This window comes from Melopsittacus undulatus, chromosome 2, assembly GCF_012275295.1.
Source record: "Melopsittacus undulatus isolate bMelUnd1 chromosome 2, bMelUnd1.mat.Z, whole genome shotgun sequence".
In the NCBI taxonomy this organism is placed as follows: domain Eukaryota; kingdom Metazoa; phylum Chordata; class Aves; order Psittaciformes; family Psittaculidae; genus Melopsittacus; species Melopsittacus undulatus.
The window spans coordinates 75,672,066-75,696,053 of NC_047528.1; the positions used below are offsets into that span (position 1 = coordinate 75,672,066).

Here is a 23,988-nt window from a genome sequence, read left to right on the forward strand (position 1 = left end):
ACATGACATGCAGTGATGTGCTTGTTATGACTTGGAATGGAAATATTTGAAAGAAGAGTGGAGAGCTCAGAGATAAAAAACAAATTTTGATGGACATATGAAGAGTTAAATAATTTATTTGAATATTTTCAAAGTTGACATAAGTACTAATCAACTTTGCATTGTAGGCTCATAGTTCCAACAGGAAGTTTCCGGACGTAAGTTTTGTGATTCACTGGTTTTTAGATTTACTCCCACAGACTAATTTGCACATGGAAGGCCTTAGCTCTGGGACTGGCTGCACTCAGTCACAAGTACGACTGAAGCTTGTGTAGAAATATCTGAGTTAGCTTTCAAGTAATTTGCTCAGAGGTGCTCTGTGCCACACCGACATGATAAAGAGCTCAGCACAAGCTATAATGCCTGAGGTTAATGGCCTCCAGTGAATTCCAGCCTGCCATAACTACATCAGTAGCAGCCCTCAAACTACCTATGTGAAAGCCAGCTCCAGCACATTTGTACAATTCAATGTGACTGCTATATGTATCCGATGGCTATATATTCTTTGCAGACTAGCTCAGGTTAGCTGGATAAATCAGGAGCATGTCAACTGTTTAAAGGGCTTTTCATTCTGCAGTAAAATAAAATATTGCCTGAATATTGTTCTTGTGCACTGTCTATTAGATAACCTATGTGAAAATATTCCACTGAACCCCAGAGCTGACAGTAATATATGTTTCTGTTATCAGCCTCAGCAGAAAGAGTCAGGGAAGAGTGAACAGATCGTAGACTATCTTGTAATGCCAACTGCAGAACTGAAGAGGTTTTGTAGTGTGAGACTTACCTTCCTCTTCCAGTGCTGGGTCTGTGGACAAAGGTTTTCAATGAATGTGAAGCTTGCCAAACCAAGAATTTTCACAAGTGCATTAAAAGCACATAAAAAATGCATCTTAGCAGGGATTCTGCTTTTGTGAAAAGTTGATAGGATTTCACTGGCATGACTCCCATTACATTCAGCAATAGTCCTGCAGCTGAAAGCTCACATACCACTTCTGAAATTGATTACATACTGTTTGACCTCAGACTGTCAATGTATATATATTGATGGCTTTAGCTGTACTTACTCCAGAGAAATTTTCTTTCTGTGTCTCATACTGTAATCACCTGGATCTGACAATCACTGGAATATTTGTCTTGTGAGGCCTTAGTGGCATTTTGCTGGAGAAGAGCTTTCAGGTTCAGAAGGTTGTATGCCCTTTTTATATCCAGGTCACATAAGGCCATGATTTTGGTGAGTTGTTTCTCAAGTTAACCAAGTAAAGGGACACAGCTCAAATCTTGATGTAAGAGAAGAGTTCTCTTTATGACAATTTGTTTATTTACAACACACTCCTCCATGTGCACGTCTGGAAATAGGCACCTGAAACTAGGGGAAAAAAAATTTACTTTCTCTGTAATGCTTTCCTGCAAATTCTATTCAGCCCTGCCTCTGTCTCTCAGCTGCTTTGGGTAGGTCATGTTGTGTTTCCTCCAGTCTGTAAACGTAATTGTCATAAGAGGTGTTGCTCACATATATTCCTCAGATACTTGGTAGTATCTGGGCTCAGTGATATCAGTGGGAGATAGTCCTGAAGAGGATTTAGACACCTAAAGGTCTCTGCAGGTCTTGCTCTGGCCCTATAAGTGCCTTTGGGGTTCTTAGTCTTATTCTCTTGATAATAATTGATGTCACAGAATATGGTTCTGAGTCTCACGTATAACAGCAAGCACCTAAAACTGTTGCTACATTCCCATCAGGAGATATGACATTCTTGGCAAGTTAAGTTACTATATATGACAGATGAACTTTCAGAGGATGTTGGTTTTAGCTTGATGAAGCAGAACAATAATTTTCTTATTTGATTTTTCAAGCAAATTGCATCAGTGCAAAGCACCATGCAATTACTGTATTCCACAGGTTCCTGAAATCTGTGCCTTTCTGTTTTTTTTTCATTTGGAGTTTTTTTTTGTTTGTTTGTTTAGTAGGTACAATTGTCATCAATGAATAATAAAAGTGACATAATAATTTCTGGGATACTCTGGGCTGTGGCAAGTGCTTCCAAAGAAGAAGGAATTCTCAGTTTACCGGCCATCACTATACCTGGGGAGTCAGGGTGAGTGCATACTCTACAGGAATCCCACAGAAAGACAACCTCATAAATGAAAGGCATCACTCCCCAGCAAGAAATGTCATCTAGATTTTTAAGACTTAGGATAAGTATGTTTTCCTGCTGCCATTAATTTTGCCTTCTGTGACTGATTCCCTTGCTGTTAACAGTCTAATAAGATGATTCTGCTGAAATGGAGGGAAACATTGTTTTTCCCCAAAAGCAGAACAATAAGGAAAGAGAAAAGGCTTACCTAGGTACTTGCAATAAAGACTACCTATGGTCTACCTCCTACTTTCTTATTAGAAGCTCAAGTTTGTTAAATCATGTGAATTTTCTCATCAGGATTTGGACTATGAATTATACAGATCCTTGAAAACAAGTATGCAAGCTGAGCTGCTTCTGGAGTAGCTACAGGATCTCTGTGGCTCAGAGGAATTTTTCTAGCACATCAAAGCTACCTTTCTCTCCTTGGCCCAATATCCATGGGCCCTGACCACGAAGTTGGCTGAACTGCCTTGATAGCACTTCTGCAGTCCTTACTCTGCCTGCCATAGTCTGCACAGTGATGAAGGTAGACAAGCCACTTGCTCCTGTCTAATGACCATGGCCATCTGAGGTGTCCCAGCAGTAGTCTAGCCTTGCTGTTTGACTTACAGGGATGTGCCTGGAGGGCCATGAAGATGTGCATTGGCAAGCTTTTGAAGTTCTAATTCAGGCACCTGTAGAATTGTAGCTGCAAAAGCAGAGCCCTCCATAGGGATTAGATCCGTTTCAGGTCTCAAGAAGACAGCTCAGAAGCTGTTCAGTTTGGTTGAGGATAAATGGTTGCTAAACCCACAGCTGCCTTCAGAACTGGCAATTAAGAAACCATCTCCAACAAGCTCTGCTACCCTTCCCTGCTGCCCTGGGACCTCTGTTACCAGTGTTCAGGTCAGCATGTGGGTCTTTGTCCTGCTCTCACCCATATTTTATCACCTCCCTTGTTTGATCTCAGACATGAAATACCTGTTCCACAGATGAAAGGAAACTCAGTCCCTAGTGGGTTCACTGCCCCCTCAATTTGCACCTTGGTCCTGTTCCTGGGAACCTACTCCATCCCCACAGTCAGATGGGATTGATTTTAGTTTTTTGAAACAGTCCTGATGCTTATTTTGCTCTCTGTGATAAGGTAAGAAAGGCAGTTCAACTCACCTTTGTTCCCTGTGTATGCACTGAGATGGTGGGAAAAATATCTTTCCATTTGTACCACTTGCACATGAACCAAAATCAGAAGGTAAACCAAAATCTACTACATATAGAGAAACACAGAAGATTCTTCACAGATCTGTAAACATCTTGCCAAAATTTCCACTGCCATTCCATGAGGTGGTTCTGCCTCATTATCTCTCATTTTTACTTCCGCATCTCTCTGATTTGCCCACAGTTCTGTGTGTGTATGGTATTTTAGCTTGCCCTACAAAACCCCTTAACAATAGACATATAAAAGAAAATTAGCAAGTGCACAGTTATCATTTTAAATCTCTTGTATGATTATAATATTCCCCCTAATGATATTTTATCTATATGTCTGAAATTAATGTGAAGAGAAAAAGGCTGCCAGGTGCAGCCGTTAGGATGGATGTGTGAATACAGATATGGTTAGTTGCAGTTAGGATGATCTCCAGGGCAAGAGTACAAGTAGGTCTGCTCAAGAACATACCAAATGAAGGAAGCTTTCGGGCTGTGTGTTATCAAGACTGGAGAATATTCAGCAAAAGCTGCAGTTAGCAGCTGGATGGGGCTCAGCATACATCTTTCAGCTCTCATCAGTCAACATGGGGATTCACCCATGCAGTGGGATGGATTCACCCCCTCTGGCAACTGACAAGGAAAGGATTCACTCTCTAGCCAGGCAACCAGACAAGGTCACAGACACCTTTGGTACAGGAGTTGTGAGGCAACATGCCACAGCAAATTCAGGGAAATATTTGGTATAGTCAGGTTTCTCATGGGTAGGATGAGCAGATGAGTTCTGAGGACTTTCTGTAAGTGCCAAGTACCCTGAAGTCACATGAGGTGTGTAATGCATCAAAATGTCAGAGTTTTTCCATAAGGCAGCATATTGGAGCAGTAGTTGACTTGACTGGCAGTATTTGCAGGGGGATGGGAGTGTAGGGAACAGAAACAGTATCTTAACTGTTTGTCAGAATACAAGAGATCTGCTGCTGTCTGATGGCTTTGAGCATTAGTTACCTGTTTGGGCTTTTCTTTTTTTTTTCTTTTTTCACCTCTGTCCTTTCAAGAAACAGACATTTTCCTTGTGACTTGAACATCACTTTGATTATCTCAAATGTGCCTGAAATGCATCTGGACTGTTACCCTGTTGCATTGGAGGTGGCAAAAATAAAAAAAGTGGGGGAAAAGGGATTTCATTATAAAGTATAGTTTGCTTATTTTTTTAGAGGAAATGACAACTCTTTTTAGATTTTAAGCAATAAAGACAAATCAAATATTTCCTTTGTCTTTGAAGAGTTTTAGATCGTGTTCTCAAACCTTGGCTATATTTCATAGAAATTTACTGCTTTCATTTTAAATTAATTATTAGATCAGAAAAATCTCATAGGACACAGTGTACATTCTTAAGATGTACGAGACCTATACACCTCTTCCCCGCTGGAATATTAACAGTAAAATAAACCTGAAAGATCAATACAAAAGAATAAAAACATAGCCAACTTCAGTGCTCAGTTAGTTATCTTTTTCTTATCTACTTCATTTAGCTCATCTTTGTTATGTACATTTAGAAACCCCATCAGCAGCAGAGTGACTTTAACAGAAAGTTGGTCTTCTAGCTTAGAATCTGTGATTTATGTGATCAAATGCTAGATTTTAAGATATTCTAGTAAATATATTCAGTTCTCATTTAGTTGTAAATCTTGCATTACATTTTTTAAGTTTATAAGCAAATATAAATGATCAGGAAAAACCTGAATTGGTGAAATGTGACTGACAAAACTCTTTCCAGGAAACTCCGCGGAGGAAGAAAACATGATCAGTTTTGCTGGCAAAAATTATAGAATATAATTATATTATATTATAGAATATATTATTATAGATTAATTTATTATAGAATTGTTTGGGTTGGAAGGGACCTTTAAAGATCATCTGGTCCAAACTCCCTGCAGTGAGTAGGGACATCTTCGACCGTATCAGGCTGCTCAGAGCCAAGTCCAATCCCATCTTGAATGTTTTCAGGGCTGTGAGCACGCATTGTATCCAATATAGAGAGAAAGATGTCATAAAGGACTCTGTCAAAAGCCTTACAGACATCCAGACAGACAACATTCACAGCTCTACCCTTCTTCACTGATGTAGTCACTCTACAACAGAAGGTTGCTAGGTTGGTTAGACAGGACTTGCCTCTGGTGAAGCCATGCTGGCTGTCTCAAATCACTTCTCTGTCCTCCATGGGCCTTAGCATAGCTTCTGTTCTAGAATCTGTTTTATGATCTTCCCAGGCACAGAGTTGAGGCTGACAAGTTAGTAGCTCCCAGGGTCCACATTCCTACATTTCTTTTTACATCTACCAGCAGAAAGAAAGTAAAAGACATGACACAATTGCGTAGAGAAATGAAGGCAGATATTTTCTGTTTTCTTTGTTGTAAAGTACAGTGCTCTAGCACATACCTACTTAGTGTTCATCTGAACTGAAATCTGTGGTGCGGTCGCACATTTCCTAACACGGGTAAGCATGTTTACTGGCTGCTGCTGGCACTCAGAATTGAAAGTCATGGTGCTCACATTTGGAAGCTTTTGCAATACAACACGATAAGATTAAAGAAAATTTGACAAAACACATGGGAAAATGACAAGGCATTCAATGCTTTCTTCACCTCAGTCTTCACTGATAAGGTCTTCAGGAATCCCACACCTCTGAGACCTGTGGGAAAGTCCAGATCAAGGAAAGCTCAGTGGAGAAGAATCAGACTGCAGAGCATTTAGGCAAACTGGGTACAGATAAGTCCATTGTAATCACATAGGAAGCACCCACAAGTGCTGAGGGAGCTGGCTGATGGTATTGTGAAGCCATTTTTAGTTATCTTTGAAATTTTATGGCCATTAGAGGAGGTTCTTCATCATGGGGAAAAAAGTCATTCCTATATTTGTGAAGGACAAGGAGGAGGATCCAGAACTACAAACTGTCCAGCCTTACTTTGAAGCCAGAAGCAAATCCTCCCTTGAGGCCATTTCCAGATAGGGAAGACAGAAAGATGACCAGGGTAGCAAGCATTCCTGACACATTACTTATCTTTCCATTTTTCAAAAAAGAAAGTAGTCATGCTTCCATCTTTTGTAAAACAATTTCAGGTCTAAATATGAAACCAAATGTAGCTATTTATATTCTGTGCACTGACATAATTTTTTAATATTAGGAAAATTATGTGAATAAAATAATGAGAAAAGAGATAAGAATGTACTTGATACTCAATGTTTGTACTAACTTTTGTGCGACTGAAATTTAGGTATTTAGCATTAATCATTTTTGATTCAGTTGTGAACCCCTGTTTATTTCATCGCACCTAAGAAGCTAGGTGGCTAACAGACAACTAATTAAATATTAACTCCCCATTCACTCTGCTACATGTCAATGACCGCTGAAAAACTGGAAAGGGTCTGGGAGGGAAGAGATTACAAATAGCTGTTTAACAAAAGCTATGTTGAGCCAGAACAGATATTGCTGCAATATTTGCTTATGAAAATGCAGACATCTTCAGATCAGGTACACAAAAAGCTGCTTGTCCAAGCAGTGGATTTGAGTCAATGTGAAAAGTAGTCCTTGTTGAGAATTTCAGTGGCAAGACTTTGCATACAGAGTGGAATAAATGTGGAGAGATAATATTCTAATTTTAAGTCTGAGAAGGAAATGAGAGAGGAGTGTTTGTAAAGCTAAAGCATATTCTGCACTGGTACAGTGGATAAAGAAAAAACTGTTATACTCATGCCCTCACTGAACTCTTCTCATAAATACTTAAATGCAAGGATGTAGTTCTGTGTTTTTATATAACAACTTCCAATGAAACTAGGTTAATTAAATTACTGTTAATGATGTTTTTAATCAATATTTACATGATCTGTTTGGGAAAACTCACTTTTCACTTGTTTTCAGCCACATCTGTACCAGACTGTACGGAGGCTGAGGGATCTGTACTTTTGTTTCAATGTATATTGCAACATTTTTATTGCATTCCACAGGTCCTCCAGTAAACGTTACTTGCAATATTTTTATCAACAGTTTTGGATCAGTCACAGAAACCACAATGGTAAGTCCTATGATGCCATTGGCAAGAGAACAACAATACTTAATATATGTCATGAACACAACCTGTCAATTTTTCTATTTATTGTTCAACTTGCAGGTCCTCCTGTAAATGTTACCTGCAACATATTTATCAACAGCTTTGGTTCAATAGCAGAAACTACAATGGTGAGTGGGACTGGTCATTGAAGCCATCTTGTGAAGGAGTGGGATGTGATGTAGAATAGAGATATTCAGAATGTGAGGACATTCCTAAATTTTTAAGCTACTACAAGCCTACCAGCTGAATTAAAATAAAATAAATATAAAATAACTATATAAAAAGATATATAAATCATTAAACTCAACTACCAAGTCTAAACATACCTACATAATCTGTATTGACTTTAATGGCAGCAAATATAGGTGAGCAAAAACCAGCTTTTTCAGGTTTTATTAACACTGAAGAGGCAGAGGAATGGTTAGAGCTCAGCTGTGGGGCTCCCTGCCAAGCACTCCATATTTTGAGTGGGTCTTACACCACATGTTGAATTATCTGCTGCTGCAGATTGTGCTGACAGAACTGCCAGAACGATCTTGTTCAACTTTGCTAAATCTCTGTGCATTGCAGCCATATCAGCAAATGAAGTGCATGTACAACTGGAGTTAAATGACTAAAACATATTTTTCTATAAAGAAACTTGGATATTTTGAAGGTTAAATGGGTACTAGGGAACCCAGCTGACTGAAATTTGTATTTTGACTGAATTCAAAGAACACTGTCAGTCAAAAAATATACTAAAATGAAACATTGCAGAGTTTAAATTTTGTTACATATAAAAACAAATAGCTCAATTTTTCATGTCAAGATGAGACTTTTCTTCTAAAATTGCCAAAATTTAGGGATAAAGGAGACAAGCTAAAAACCCTGAAATTAAAATTGTATTCCAACTTTTTTTCTGGTTTACTCTAGACATAAATTTTCTTCTTTTTTTTTTCTTTTTTTTTTTTTACTATGTGCTAAAAAATAATTAAAATATCTTTTCTGAGCTATTAAGAAAGACACTGAAGTTTTAAATCTTTTCCAAACAATGAATAAAAATGACCACTTATTTGTTCAAGCATACATATACCTGACTGCTGATGTTAGACAAGAGAGTGATTTTTGATGGCTTTTTTATAATAATGTAATAAACCCATAATAATTATCAGGTGCTCACACACAAGAAGAATGCTAAGTCCATTCTAGAAAGAGCCTGGTTACAAATTACATTTTGACTGAACTTTCAAGTCACTGCTGCCACAAAATAAATTAAAAATGTGTGCTCTAACCTTCATTGAAATTTTGCTAGAGTTAGTCTCAATGCTTCAGGTGACTATAGAAAACTATGGACACTTCTGAACACCTGCAATGTAGTTTTCCAACTGTTTTTTAGGCATTGCTACACAGAACCCAGGTTTTTCTGTATTTGCTAAAGCCAGAGCCAATAAAGATGCTTAGCATCCTGTAGGATTGAGTTCTTGGTAGCTAAAAATGAATTTGCTACACAAAAGGACTTAAGATATACCAAATAACTATTTTTCATAAAAATTGGACAGATACTGCCTTGCGATATTTGCATTACAAAGGAAGAACAGAGATTTAGCCCAACATAAATATTTAATTTAATATTCAAATAATTAATTTAAATTCAATTGTAATTCATGCCATCATTTTAGAAAGTGATGCTTAAGTAATGTCCCACATATTTTTACATAAAACCCCCTAAGATGTTATTTAATGTTTTCTAGAGATAAAGCAAAAGTTATGCCTAGGGCAGGTTGATTTGTTAAATAGTATGGGAAAGACTCTTCTATAAATGACAAGCTATAACATACAAAGCCATAAAATAAGCAATTAAGTTAAACTTTAGCCTGTGTATCTGTAGTATTTTAAAACACTTTAAATGAAAAATAAAATCAAGTTAAAAAAAAAACAGGAAAAAACGTATCTTGATGTAACATAATTATCAACTGACTTAATTTTCCTTTTTTATTTATTTTTAAACTTTTTTTCCTATATTTAGAGGATTCTGAGAAGACAGCTAAGCATGTAGCCTTTTTTACCCAGCCACATCTGTTTATCCTAGTGTGTAGAGGCATTAGCATAGTGTTAAGTAGCAAAAAATCGTGCATGTCACTAGCTTTACAAGATGGCATTCAATGAAAATATTTGCACGACCTAATGCTGATTGCATTAATTAGACTCCTTCATTGCTTTGATTAAATCCCCTCATTGCATTTTACCTTCTATCAAATATGTTAATGTGCACCTTTCCAATGTTCATTAACACATTCTGCTGAAAACAGCCAAACATTCAAGTAGATGAAAACAAAGACTATTGGATTTCTTATTTTGCTTTGTTCATAATATCTGCAAAACTGTGGAAAGATTTCTCTTAGATGCTGTTCAATGGTTTGATATTTTCTTAATGCTGTCACCTCTTTAATGACTAGTGCCATCACTTTTAGGATGTTTTAAAACTGCTCTGAGAGGCACACATCAATTACTTTTCCATCGACTTTGCCTTTCTGAAATAGACGTAATCATGTGGTAAAAATGTTGTCATCCCTTGTGATAAGTACTGAGTTTTGTTTGACTCCTAGGATTATTTTTTCCCTATAAAGTGCTCTTGATGGTTTTGACATAAAACCAAACGATTCATTTAAAACCCTGGATTGTAAATTCAATAGAGACATTCCTTTCTCAGAGGACAGGAATGCTTAGCGAAACCATGCATATGTACAGAAGGGACATTATCAGAACATAACTTGGATAATCTGCAGCAGCTCATTAGAAACCTGGGAGATGAAAACTTGTTTAGAGAAGCTTTCAGTAGGAGAAATGAACATGGAAAACAGGATTACAGTCTCAGACCTAATAAATTCAGTAAACCAGGTTCTCAATAACATTAACAGGAGTAGTTTCTGTTTCCTGAATAGGACAGACACCATCATGAATTTCATTCATCTGTGAGAGGCCAGCAGAGCACTTACGTCCAGTGTATTCTTCTAAAAGCTAAAACATTTAATTCAGAAACAAAACAGGATTTTGTGCTGATTCTCTCCAAACGGATGAATCCCACAGAGTATTCATGAGTTTTGTTCCCAAAGAGCTAGAAACAAAATGCAAATGTATCAGACTTCCTGTACTATAATGCACATATGGGCAGTACCACAATTGATTTCTTTTTTCTCCAAAAGAAATAGTTTCTTCCATATTGGAATGATATATATTATACCAAAATAAAAATAGTAAAAAAAAAAGACGAGTCAATATGTAATTGTTGGAAATATTCTTCATTGATTTATTTAAGCCCTAACTAGCAAAGAAAGGTGAAAAGGCATTCCTGAGTAAGTTCGCTGAATAAATCAGTTATGCTAGTGAACTCTGTATCTATTTTTGGAAGCATTCACATATGCAGTATTCAGCAGAAAATTCACTGTACAGCATGACTGCGGTTGAGTGTCAAAGATGAGTAATCCACATTGGGCTGGGTGGAGTCCCAAAGAATTCAGATGTTCAGTGCTGCTAATGACCAGGAATTTTCAGTTACCAGCTCTAGGAGAAGCTAAGAGCAGTTTGTACATCAACAAGCTAATTGTTAATTACAGAAATTATTAACTGTGAGAACAATAATAATTTATTGTTGTTATGCCCTATAATCAATGACTGACACTATGCAGCAGGCTCTCTGTTGGGATAAATGCATCAAACTCTAGTTGTGTTTTGAGTACTTTTGTTAGCAGAAAAAAATAAAGCCATTCCTTTGTTTTAAAAGCTTGGTTGTGTCTGAATGTATATTATCTTTCCAGTAGAAAAAAACATAACTGCAAATGAGCTTGTTACATGTGGATTAATTCACACATATAGTTTTAATTGCATAAGAAACTCCTACTGAAGCCACTGGGGACACCTTGCATGCTTAGGTACATAGGTCACCAAATGATTTTTTGTAACATCTTCTGAGCCTTTAAATAGGTCATTAAACCACTATTTTTCAGTTAGTGTTCATATTTAGGATTTAGAAAGAGAGAGAGCAGCCTCTTTGGCAAGACCTTCCTATGCCTGGAAACAGAGCTTAAGCCTGCTCCTTTCCCCAGACATCAGTCTCAACGCCTAAGAGATCAATGCTATTGGCAGAGGGTGAAGATGGAAGGAAGACTAAGATCAGTTCAGAGACAGAAAGTAATACTGAAGAGGGAGAATGGCTCCCCTGCATCACCCCTGCCACAGCAGTGCCTGAGACCAAAGGGACCAAGGACTTTGCTGAAGCCCTGGGCAGTGAATCTGGTGGTTGCTGAAAGACCATTTTTATCTAGACTCCTACAACACAAACAGTATATTTGTAGATTGAGTCTCTAAATCTTCAGATAAATGTACTAAAACTAATCAGATGACTATTTTTTCAGTCTGTGAGTATTACTCCCATCTTAAGGCTTGACAACAGACAAAAACTGTTTATCTGAGGTGCCTTGAGCTATGTTGCAAAATGATTGAATCTTCTGGTCCACACTGCTTGTTCAGAGCAACAGTGCTGTCAGAAAGAATTTGTGGAGCAAGTGCACTCATAGTTGTGTAGGTGTGTATTACTACAGTCCACCCACTTTTACCCTCAGGAGCTTGCAAAATACACACTGTAGTCTGCCTGAGCTCTATGTTGTGATACTTTTCTCAAGAGAATTTTTCTTCAGAGGATAGTTAAAATGTTAGCACAGGAAAAGTAAACCCAAAATTCCGCATATGATTAAGTCTGACTGTGTAAACACACATCCTTCCCAAGTGCTTATACCACAAGAACAGGAGAAAAAAGTAATTGCAGTTTTGTGCTGTACATGTTATATCTCCATTTTTCTTTCTTATTAAATTATCTATACATATATATGCATGTAAAGCCTATCAGACATAAACACAATTTTCAGTACTGCTATGCTTTTAACAACAAAACTTCCAGTGAGAAAGCTTTTTTGTCAGTGTGATGGCTCTGATGTATTTATGAAGGTACATACTGGAAAAGACCGGGTAATCCTTTCAAAATCATTTATGCTTTTGGTATAATATATATCATTATATGCAAGCTCTTCAACAAATAAGGATTTTTTAGACTCTTCTGTTATCTAAATTGCAAACCACTGAAGTTCATGAAAATATTTATTTTTAGGTATTTCTAAACAATTTACCGATTTGACTTATTTATGATTTCTATGTCATGGGGGGAAAAGCCCTCTGCTTTCCATAGGCTTCATTATATATCTTATTTCAAAGAAAAAAGAAGGCAGTTGCACAACTAATTGTAACAATTTTATTTTACCAGCAGTTGCTCATGACAGCTCCTGCCTTCTTTTCTGCAGAATGAAAATCTAGTGCTAACTGGACTGTCTCATTAAACTTATAAGACATGCTCACAAGGGAAAGTATGATTAGGGCTAGTCCTCATCCTGTACGAAACAACACCATCATAAAAAGTACAGTGGCTTGTGAAAAACAGATAGAAGCTTTTGTAAATATCTTGAATACATGTGGTGTTCTTGAGACCTCTCTCAGGCCTGTCTTGCTTTGATTAGTAAACATTCCTGTTTTGACTCACATCTACACAACAGCAAAAAGAAAATGATAAAGTAAGAAAAAACACTTTCCTAGTGAGATTGTAAAGCACCATCCCATTGTGTTAAAAAAACTTCATCAATGTGGATGTCAGAAACAATCTCTTAGGGAAGCAGTACACCTTGTCACCAATGTACTGAATGAGAGGTAAGAAGTGCCCAAGCCTGGAGAGGCTTGTTCACAGAGTCTGAATATTGGGCAAGCTGCTTTCTGCAGCTCTAATCTGGGTGAGAATATTTATCTACACTTCATAGATGATAAATTCTTTAGACTATGCAGTTCAGTGGCCTAACTAAACCCAAGTCAGCTCATACATTTTCCAAGTCAAGGCACAATGCTGCCATATTAATGTACTGCAGCTTACCATAAAGTAAATCCTGAATGTAAGGGGCTTTGCAGTTGACAGAATTATTTGATAAAATATTCCTTCAGATTACATTATTGCTATAAATATTATGAAATATTTTCCTTTTAAAGGAAGAATAGATGTATTTCTAAGAGAGTGTTCACAAGCAAGTGAAATGTAGTAATTTCAGGTAAATATTTTATAATAATAAAGAAAGATGGGGGAGATGAAACTGTTATTTGCTAACTTTAGAATTTCAGGATAAGGAGAACATGCATTAGCATCTTTCCATTTCCTCCAGAGACTTTAGACCCTAAAAGCTCCTTTCACAATCCCCTTTAATAGACAGTTCTTGACACAATGTTAATGTCAGTTCTAAATGAACTTCTAAGTAATTGCTGCCTTTCCCAGTTTTGACTAGCAGACCACAGAGCAGAAGACGGAAATTAGAATAATTTCAATGGGATGCAGAGAGGGAGGAGTGAATGAAGTAAAATACAGAGAAAAGCATACAGTAGATAAAAAAAGGATACAAACAGTAAATAAGTAGTGCTGATCTAATTTATTCTATACAAATCTGGCTTCACTTGAATTAGCAACTATTCATGAGTACATTAGAAATAATTGATTTGCATTTTGGAAATAATTTATTTAAATTACTAGTTTTTATAGAATATTTGCTGAATTGTATATATCTTGCTGCAATGCTTTTTGACTTTCTAAGTACTTCTGAGTTAATCCATCACATTGGAAAAAGGTTTATATTTAATATTTGAGGTTGCAGTTAATATTTTTTCATAATTAAAGTAATTTTGATTTGGAAAATGTGCCAGTTGTGTGAGTTTGGTTCAACACAGCATTTAGACTGCTTTATTTTCAAATTAGATCTCTTATGTTCAAAGGATAACATAAATATTTTCTGTAACACTGGTACTGCAGTAAGTCTAAGAGCATAAAGAAAGCTAAAGTGGGCTCCAAGTTTCAATAAGTGGCTTAGTAACCTTTTCACATGGCATTTCTGTAGGACTACAGAGTGAATATATTTTTGAGACAACAGTGGAATGACTCACGCCTGGCTTACAGTGAATATCCCGATGATTCCCTGGATTTGGATCCCTCTATGTTGGACTCCATTTGGAAGCCAGACTTATTCTTTGCCAATGAGAAGGGAGCAAACTTCCATGATGTCACGACAGACAACAAGTTGCTGAGGATTTCTAAGACTGGAAAAGTGCTGTACAGCATCAGGTAAACCAGTTAATTTTTTTGTCTCCCTTTTTCTGTTCATCTGCTTTTTTCTCCTCACTCCCTGTTTTTCTGCAGGTAATTATACTCACAGAACATAATGTACATATTTAATTTTTTATTGTCCTATGTGTACAGCTGAAATGAGACTTAATAATAACAGGGTAGAAAGAAAATTTGCCTGTGTTCCTTTGCTCAGCTTTTACTTTTCACAAAAGTGTCTGTTAGTGGCACAGCAGTACTTCTTAGTCTTGTTGGAAACCTGAGGCTGTCTAAAACTTTAATGGCATGCCTCAGTAATTCGCATTAACGTTAGCTCAAGTCACTCCTTACAAAGAGAGGAAATCAACTCCTCCATAGTTTGTATGTTGCAATTTTAAGTAAAGGGGAATACTATTTTAAGTGATGGCTCAATACCTTTAATAAAAAATGTGCTTGAAATTAAATAAACTTGACATGCAAGTTACTAGGTAATCAGATGTATCTATTCACATTTTAAAAAGACTGGAATTACAGAAAGCATTTTTAATACTGAGTTCATTGAAGTGTGTGCCATGTGACTGGATTTAGGCTGAACTAATAAACACTGACAAAACATGATTTGATATGACCTGATGAAACAGGACATATGCAGAGAATCAGGATTTAACTGCACAGGCCTGAAGAGTAGCAAATAATATACAGTGTTTATTTAACATTCAGCTTACTGTGCATTGTGAATTGCTTAATATAGGTAGTCAAAGATGCAAAACACTGTATTATAGTTGTTACAATTGTTTTTTTTAAAAGAAAGTAATTACTATGTTTTGTTTGTTCCTGAGAATGTTTTTCAGCTTTTTCCTTCCTTGCATTATAGAAAGTAAACATGATAGTATTCGTTTAACAGGTTGTTTAGTTAATTTACTCATCTGTAAGGCAGATTAGTTTAGAAGGCAGTTGTTTCTGACTAGGCATTCTTTTTGTGACTTACATTTTCATTAAGGAATTATTATTGAACTAGGGTCAGGACAGCTTTGCTCTTTAGGATGATAAATAAATAGATTATAATGGGGCACTTCCTCTATTTGCATAATTCTTGTGGAAATTCCTTGATAAGACCCCAGTAACATTTGTATCAAGTAGGGTAGAAAGTAAATGTTTATTGAGTAAGATTTGAAATTGGTGTACCTGAACAGTTTGAGAAAAATAATAGGATACAAGGATGGAACTAGCACAAGCAGAATGATAAACATGTTGTCACGAATATTTCTTATTTCACTCTGGGAAAGAAATGAATGCATCTGTTTGTTTGAGTGACATCAGACACCATCGTATTGCAGGCAACAGTACAGTTGGGTGCTGCTCTGAATGCAGACAAATAATTTCCCTGACATTAGTCCATGAGGGAAAAATAATATTTTGTGCTGTCATATAACATTTGTAAAATTCCCACACCTAAACGCAAATTACTGTGAAGCAGAGTAAGCAGGATTTCAATGGAGTACTAAGCAAAACCCATTGTTTCTTGTTAGTATTGCACAACAGTAACAGTAGTTTACTTGGCACCTCTAACATGGCATATAATTTTTTTAGTACATTCCAGGGTATAGAAACTTGAAGTCAGAAGTAACTAATTTAGCTTGTCTTTATTCTGTAGATACTGGGCAAGATACATCTTTGTATTGCCACTTTTAGTTGTGCTATGCAGAAACAAACAAGAATATTTTAGTGACTGGTTTCAGTACATTGAAAATGTAGTAGTAGTTTCACTACTGCACTAATAGCATTTCACCTGGCATCATGATACTTAACACTTGGCATTTAGTGTGTTGTAAATGTTTAAAGAACTTCACAAACATGTCTGAGAAGTAGTGGTGTAGGCTATTTTGTCTTACTCCTAAATTTAATAAAATCTAGGTGAAGTTAATCTCATGTAAATATATACCTCTCTGCATAAAATGAGTTTAGAACTGCTCCTACTAATTAGTGGGTAAGAAGCAAGGTGTGTGTACTATATGACAATGGTATTTCTTTTTCCTATATACTGCACTGAAAACAGAAACACAGAATCATGGAATGGTTTGGGTTGGAAGGGACCTTTGAAGATCATTGATTTCCAATCCCATTCGCATGGGCAAGAACAGTTTCCACTACACCAGGCTGTTCAGAGCCCTCAACAGCATGGAAATATGCTACACAAGAGGCAAAACTGGCTTATGCTGTTAAATGCTCTCAGAGCCAATTCTGCCCTTTCTGAAAAGAACGTGGAAGGTCACCTGGAACTAGATCTTATGGTGTACAAAACAGGCACTCAGATAAGGCATGGAAGGGTCAGTGAGGGTCTGGACCCTGTGTTACTCCTACTGCAGTGGGTGGCTCTGGGAATTATCTACCCTGTGGTAAGCATGAGGCTCTTTGTGCTTCTGTCAGTGAGGGATAAACCATACTGCATTTGCTGGTGGTGGTAGGCATGACGTAGACTTCCATCATAGTTTGCCTTATCATAATGTTCATGCTTGCAGACTCCTAGATCTATATTTAATTTTCTGGGAGTTGTTCATGGTTGATGTATCTACCTATGAATCATATAAGTTTAGGAGTCCGAGCCTATTTTTAGATACTTGCCTCATGCTCAAATGACTACCTTTGTTTTGATCTCAGATAGCATGCTATATATGCTATATAAAGCTCTAGACTCTGGTCTAAACTGGTCTAAACCTTTGGGTACTGCAGGGAGAACTAGATTCTTGTTGAGGGAGCTGTGCACTACTCAATACCACAAATGCATGCTATTGACACTAGAGATGAACCAACAGCGCTTAGAGGTGCACACATGTTAAGAAGTCAGCAGTTTCAGTGAAGTTATATTCAGCAAACAGCCACACTTTAGTCAAGATCAGTCTCAGCTGCACTCTTTGAGCTGCAAAACAGTTAAATAGCTATAACTTTAATTTTAGAGCCCTCTGCAGAGAGTAGTCAACAAGAGGGATTTGTTATAGCAGTATTCAATAAAATTAGCTTGTATATATTTTGTATGTTGAAAAAGCAATGAGAGTCAAAATCAAAACCTACACAATATTACCCCTTAGATGCCTGTGACTCATCTTCTCCCAGTCCTTGACTGATCTCCAAAATCCAATAAATTGGATTTTGCAGGGGGTCATGCACTCAGAAAAAGTGGTAGTGCTGTTCATGATACCGATAATCCCGTTCCTGGCACTCACATTCTGTGTGACACCTGGATTTTGCACCATATACAGTGCTGAACTGATTTTGTGTTCCAGGGGTAAGGATCGTATCTTCTCTGGCCTATTACAAACACCTGGGGCATGAACAAAACATTAAATAACCTTTGGGTTCTCTCCAAGCCACTCATGTGTGCTACCTGATTCCCACAAACTCATTTCAGGCTGCCAGCCCGCTTAGAATATTAACATCTGCTAAAAAGCTTATTTTAACAAAGTGATAGAAAGTGGAATGATTTTATTTAAGGTTTGGGTGGGTTGGGGTTGGGTTTTTTTCAGCATTAATTGCCTCCCTCTCCTTTTAACATTTTCAGTGCATCTCAGCCATATGAACTTGATGCAGAAGATGATATAACTCAACTGTAACATTGATCCATGGCATTGAACCTAGAATATGTTGGTCAGGAAGCATGAAGGGGCTCTTATTTTTATTCCTTTTTTTTTTTCCACCTGCTGCTCCAGAAAACACTCCCCATTGTCTAATGAGGGTATAGAGCTGTGCTCTGAAACACAGTGACAATGCACTTAGCCAGGAAGAGTTACAAAGTGAATTACCTCATTTTAAACACTTTTTTTTTCACAAAGATTTTAGAATGTCTTGCTTAGTTGACAAGTCACTTGGAATTCTAAGGAGGAGATCTGTTCAAATTCACAAATTACATTTCTCCCCCCAGTTTTCTTATTCCTGTCCAAAGAACAACGGAATACCTAGTAAGAATTTCCTTAAGTCTTTCAAAATACCTGGTTTTGCTGTCTTTGTTTATCTTCACAGTGCCAGAAATGTTACAGTTATGTAGACAAATAGTTCTTTGTAGTTTCAACTCTTGACCTAGATTTAATTGTTAGATGTTATTATGGATGAAGGCAAGAGTGTCTACTTGAGAGCAGTACTGTGTGGTTAGGGCACCACAGAAAAGGGGAAATTCAAGCTATTAGATGGCTCTCTATTCGTGCAGCTGTTCTGGGGTGATTACTAGCCCCTCCATTCGGCAGCAAGTAGCTGACAGGGTGAGCTGGCACATCCAAAAGCCCTTGCCGGCTTATGTAACCAAAGAGAAGTATCTGTGAAAACAGCACATTTATTTGCAGTACCGTCTCCTGTGCCAGCTTCCTTACTCAGGAGTTTCCAAAATCAGCTCTTCCTAGTCTGGCCATACTGCTGAGTGACAGAGCAGTCAACTCTCCTTTGCACCCCTACCACACCACACACCATTTTGGGATTTATTACAAGTTACAATTACCATGTCTCTCACTAAATCGTCAGAAGTAATCTGTAGTATTTTTAAATTCAGCTCTTCTGAGTGACACTTCTGTGTATTGTAGTCTATTCTGTACTTGTGTTCTTTGCACTGTGGGAAAGAAATAAAAAGCAGCTTAAGGAAACACATGGGTAACTGTGCTATTCCCTCTGCAACAAACTATTCATAGGGCAAAAAGTCCACTATCCTTCTGAAATATTTTGTTTTTAAATAAGATCAGGTCTTACTTTTTCAGTTAGGCATAGATTTTCAAAACCAATTTCTAGGTCAAGATCTTATCAGCATTAAGATAATGAAGCTCCATTTACACCTGATGAGATAGTTGTGTGTGAATCAGCCATGGCACAGCACAGTCTAGCCTAACAGAGTGGTAGGATATGTTAATGTTCTGCAGCTTTGTTTGCATCCTGCACTTTAATTTGATGATATCAATTTTATTTTACAATATAATGTTGGGATTTAAGAGGATTTGGACTTTACTAGCAGTATTGTCTTTCCATAAGACAGATAAGCAGAGGGAGCAGAGAGACTGTTATGATTGGCATGGTTGCTTATTATGTAGGAAACCCTCTCTCTGACCTCACACAATCATATTTATTACCTCAGCTCTTATCAGAATAATACTGGTACTGACAAGGTGAGTATTTTCCCTTACAAGTTAATAAAAATTACCACAGAACATTTTCATAGAAAATTATTTAGTTTTCCAGTTAGCAACACTGTCCCATGCTCTCTGTCCTGACAACTTTCCAAGAGCATACAATGTCTTCATATTCCTCAAAGTAAATTTTCCACATTTAAAACAAGCCAATACATTGAAGAACAAACAATGCAGGAATGCTAATTGAAATAGAGCACATATCTAAAGAAGTTTTGAGTTTGACAGCTATGATATATTGCAGGCAGAAGTCCTGTAGACATTATATAAATAGTGCTAGAATCAGTAAACTTTATTAAACTGCACAATATTACTGAGACACAGTGACTTCCCAAATTGTGGCTGCATGCTATGCGAATACAGTGATTTTGAGAGATTTATGTTCGTATGCGCATGATTACAATAATAACAATAGTTTCAGAGGCTGAATTATTGCAGCCTTTTGTGAGACATGCAACCACTCACATTACGGCTGACACAATTTCCTTGGATTATCAATAACTGTCCACTTTTCACCTATTCTTTTTCTTTCTTTCTTGCCCTATTCCTCTTCTTATTCTAATAACATTTCCTTTCATTTTAGGGTCTTTTAATTACATAGCCTCAGATTCTTCTCATCTTTTGGGATGGTTTCCTAACACAACTTTCTTTCTCATTCCCTCCCAATCTACAGATTCAGTCTGAGAATTTAGACCTGGGTTTCCAATACTCTATTTTTCTGTTGTATCTAAGGTATTTTTTTTTGCACAACAAATAATAAAAACTACTAAATAAATAATGAGGCCTGATATGGGTACTTTGCCATGCAACTGCAGGAAAACAAGATGAAAATGACAGAGGAGAAAGGAGAGATGAAATACTGCTCTTCATGGAAAGGAAATAGGTGGTTACAGAATTTAACTATTACATGAAATCACACTTGAATATAATTTCATAGATTTGTTTGAGCAATAATTGGAAAATCATTTGCTGGCAGCTCATGCACTGGCATTGTGCATCCACAGACAATGATTGCATTACAATGAGAAGTGGGATGACTGTAATGAGAAATCCAGCATCCTGCTCTGTGCCAGCTCCTGTGCTGTTAAGCAGTACATGAAGCAAAGCAAAGCACTGGAGGGAGCAAGAACATGCTCATAAACAGCAGTACATGAAACTACAGCCTACATCTCACATTTTGCCATAGCAGAGAAGGCTCCACATCTCTAAGCTCAGCTTCAGCCCATTCTCACCTGACAGAAATGAAGCTGCTGAACACGACAAATATTAGGGAGGAATTGCAGGACTCCTAAAAAAAATATATATAAAAAAGAGCAGACAGTTTGGCTGCTCCATTTAACAGGACAAACCCAATAGAATGTGAAAATTAGCAGAATTGACATTCAAAATGATGACTCAGGTGACTGAAAAAATAGAGATGGACTACAAAATGAAAAGTCTTTTAAAAGAAGAATGTCACTGGGATTTTATACTTTTTGTTTTTCAGCCTTCTGATATATGAACAGTGCGTGTACCCTTCTTGCAGGCACAAATCACTCGGGGGGGGGGGGGGGGGGAGGAGGAATAAAAGGAGATTTTAGTTTCTCCACCCTGTTTCAGAGCCAGTAGCCTGAATGACATTGGCTCCTGTACTGTCGTGGTTGCTGTGCAACTCCATCTCCCCTGCCAGTTTAATGGGGAACTTTGTCTGTTTGTGCTTAGGTAATATTTCAATGTTATTTCAGCAGCTCTGAGGATCAGGAATTTAATCTTCCAAAGAAAAATGTACCACTAAAAATACTTTTACGTACATTGTCAGCTTGGAGCTTTCAGAAAAATACCAGATATCTTGCAATTTATGATAGCATCTTTAGAATTGGCAGTATGGGAAAAAGAAAAAATAAATCCCACTTGTCTCACTAAACCCAACACTACAGGCTTAGCACAGGTGTAAGACTTTTCACTAGAATGGCACAAAGCCAATGTTAGCAGTGACTGTGCATGTACTATATGTGTTATGGTATTTGCAGCATAAAATCCTAGATTGTGAAGTCTCCTGTCCCAACAGCTGAGGTGCAGGTGGGTGTAGTGTGAAAGAATGAAGGGATAAGAATAGAAACATAAATGTTATTTTTGGTACCATGCCCACATTTGTTGCTTTTCATGCTTGTGAGGAGATAATCATGTTATTTTTAGGAGACGGATGGAATTTGTACTCTTATCTCCAAGACTGTTTAAGCTTCCAACAGTGTTTTTTTACTTAATAAAGCTGACCCCAGTTATTTGTCATTAGGAAAAATTCTGTGAGGAGGCTGTTGCTCTGAAGCCCACACACAAACCACCAATCTTGCAAGATAATGAATTAAAATTGTATTCCCCTGTTTTCACATACCTCATATTGTGATCCACAGAGCTTTTCTCTTGGGGTAACAGTGTTCTCTCCTGGGGCAAGTTTATTGCTTAGATCAAGGGAAGTTTTGAGTGAGCTGCAACACATCAAGCTAAGGAGTGACAGCTGCTTGTAAAGAAGTGTATTAGAATACAGTTTAATGGTTGCTGCAGATCAGGCAACATGTCAGATCCCAGTTAAAATTAGATATTCTCTTAAATTTATATATTAAAAAAAAAAATCCTTGAGTTATGTAATGTGTAAACCCAATTCCCTAAGGATTTAACACAATACTAGCAGTTCTTTAGTTCAGTTCTGCGTTGCAGACCATTCACAAGCAGTCTGTATGTGTAGACCTCTGAAGTGGTTTTGTAGCATTGTGAGATTATCAGAGAAGTGGTATGACGGTGAGGAGCAACAGTATTCAAAACCCTCAAGAGAAAGAATGAGATTGGAGATCATCTTGAGAGTAATCCGTTTACAAATATATTACCCCTATTGGTTTTATTTTTGTGTGTGTGTGTGTGTATTAAAGGACCTTACCCTCTGCTGATGGTGCTGCTTTGGGGATTAGGTGTCAAAGAGCAGATTGGTCTCAAAGGCTTAATACTCTGAAGAGAGATAGGAAAAGGAAGGGGAAAGAGTAAAGGACAGATTAGGATGCAAAGGAAAGAGACTGGGCTCTGGGTTATGTAGGTGTCAGATGGGACGGAGGTAGGGGAGATGGGCAGACATAGGAGAAGGTGGGGAAAGTATCCCCCGGGGCCAGAGAAAGGACAGGACAAGGGCAGGACAAGTATAAATATAGGAAGTGTAGTATCTCAGCCCCTGAGTTGAGCTCAGGAATTGATTGCACTGCAAGTAAATACCTCTGAGCTCCCTGAGCTGCACATGTGTCAGCTCCCTTCACTGGCTTTCTTTTGCAGGACAATGGCTGGCAATGGCATCTACATTTAGGGCAATGGTAGCACCTCTGCTGAGCTCTGCTGCTGGCCCATCTGAGAGCATGTTTACTCCCACCTGGAGAAAACACTGACCTTGCAAAACAGCGTGTTCAGGTGTTAAAGATCACCAGCAAAAGGTTTTCTGATTAATAACATGTTGTCAAGCTATTTATTTTTTCCCCACAGAATACCTTAATCAGGTTCCTATGACAAAGGAAGCCACGGCACGCAGGACTTCTGCCTTCCTGCCTGCAGAAGTAGGGAATACAGATCTCTGTATTATGTTGTAAGGGGTTTTCTGAGGTAGCTAGAAATAAAAGATGTTGAGCTGGGCTCAGAAGAGAGACAGATCCAAACCTGAGTGATTTCTCTGGACACCAGAGAATGAAATGTGAAACCAGAGAATGAAAGGGGAGTGTGTGGGTAAGTGAGGATGATGAATGAGATGCCAAGTGAAGAAATCCAGCAGTACACATTTCACTTCGAAAGCATTTAAGGTATCAACAAATACTGCTCAGAAGGACTTACTTCATGTATGAGGGAATCTGCAGGAAGAGGATCCAAACTTGAAGAGATGCAATACTGCGCTGGAGTAATTTGATTACAGCCCTGCCTCTGCCACAGCATTGCTCAGTAAAATTACTGATTTTTTATTATTTTTTGCCACAGTACTGGCTGATTGTTAATTCCTTGTTTTCTGGCTCTGATTCTGCATTTTGTTCTATTCATACTCTATTTGCACTATTCCAAAGCTTGATTTTTCTTGACTGTGGAGTAGGTGAGGCAGCAGGGAAGGAAAGAAGAGAGCAACTTTACCTCTCCTCTTGGGTGTCTTGCTAACCCTGGCATTGTGCCTGAAGTGCTGGGATGCTGGAGACAAAATTATCTCCTGCTCT

General features: G+C 37.6%; 1 protein-coding gene across 2 annotated transcripts in view; it reads left to right on the forward strand.

The window, feature by feature from the left end:
- The window catches only part of GLRA2 (glycine receptor alpha 2), a 127,510-nt gene that overhangs the window by 13,248 nt on the left and 90,274 nt on the right, over positions 1-23,988 (forward strand). Inside the window, exons 3-4 of one of the 2 annotated variants that reach the window (XM_005151450.4) lie at positions 7,362-7,429; positions 14,419-14,642. In XM_005151450.4, coding sequence (XP_005151507.1) covers positions 7,362-7,429; positions 14,419-14,642 — 292 coding nt within the window. Of the gene's footprint in view, positions 1-7,361; positions 7,430-7,525; positions 7,594-14,418; positions 14,643-23,988 lie in introns of both variants that reach the window. The other variant, XM_005151451.4, reaches the window with a different exon arrangement.